Source organism: Mastomys coucha, unplaced genomic scaffold (genome assembly GCF_008632895.1).
Source record: "Mastomys coucha isolate ucsf_1 unplaced genomic scaffold, UCSF_Mcou_1 pScaffold18, whole genome shotgun sequence".
Lineage (NCBI taxonomy): Eukaryota > Metazoa > Chordata > Mammalia > Rodentia > Muridae > Mastomys > Mastomys coucha.
The window spans coordinates 74,115,905-74,116,702 of NW_022196900.1; the positions used below are offsets into that span (position 1 = coordinate 74,115,905).

At 37.8% G+C, this 798-nt stretch overlaps 1 protein-coding gene across 1 annotated transcript in view; it reads right to left on the reverse strand.

Annotated features, from left to right (window-relative positions):
• Nucleotides 1-798, reverse strand: part of Nasp (nuclear autoantigenic sperm protein) — a 25,878-nt gene that overhangs the window by 2,071 nt on the left and 23,009 nt on the right. The window contains 3 exon segments of the mRNA XM_031378298.1: nucleotides 2-77; nucleotides 163-219; nucleotides 718-798. The exon segment at nucleotides 718-798 is cut by the window's right edge and continues 15 nt beyond it. Of these exon segments, the coding sequence (XP_031234158.1) occupies nucleotides 2-77; nucleotides 163-219; nucleotides 718-798 (214 nt within the window).

Sequence of the window (798 nt, forward strand, 5' to 3'; positions counted from 1 at the left end):
TTCTTTCTGACAAGATGGGAAATATCAGTCACACAATTTGATGAGGAAGCGCCATCGGTTGGTTTTCTACTGGCAATCTGGTAAAAATGAGCCTTTGTTAGTTATCAACTTTCAAAACCTTTAGACTCATAGTAAGCTTATTGACAGGAAAAAAATACGCACCATGGATACTGAGGCACTGGCTCCACTAGGAGTGAAACCCGAAGTAGAGCTCTCCACCTACGTGAGACACAGACAACTTACAGCATAGAACCCTAGCCACTCAATCTACCACACAAGCACCTGATTAAAAGGTAAAAAAAAAAAATCCTTTTGCCTACAGCATCACAGCAAAATCTTCAACACAGACACCTGGAAAATTCAGAGTAGGCAAGAAACTAAGCTGATCTCATACAGAGTATACCCCAGCATTTATGGTTAAGAGACTCCATCTATGACTTAAGCTTTTCTTATCACATTCTCAAAAACATTTTTACAAATAGTAACATAGTATTTATACTGAAAGTAAAAGAAATGTCCAAGGTCAAAAACAATGTAGCACCTGTCTCCTGCATACAGAACACACCAGACAACTTGTACAACAAGTGAAATGGGCTCACATTCTGACCAACTATCTCAAAATCAAGTCATGAGAAAAAGTACCTTTTAAATGGACCATAAACATTAATTGTACCATACACGTGTATTTAAAAAATTTTAAGATAAAACTCAACAAACCAGAGTAGCTTTCAGGGCAAGTTCAGCTACATTCCCACTCCGCTGAGATTCCTTTGCATCTTCTATCTTCTCTCGAATTTC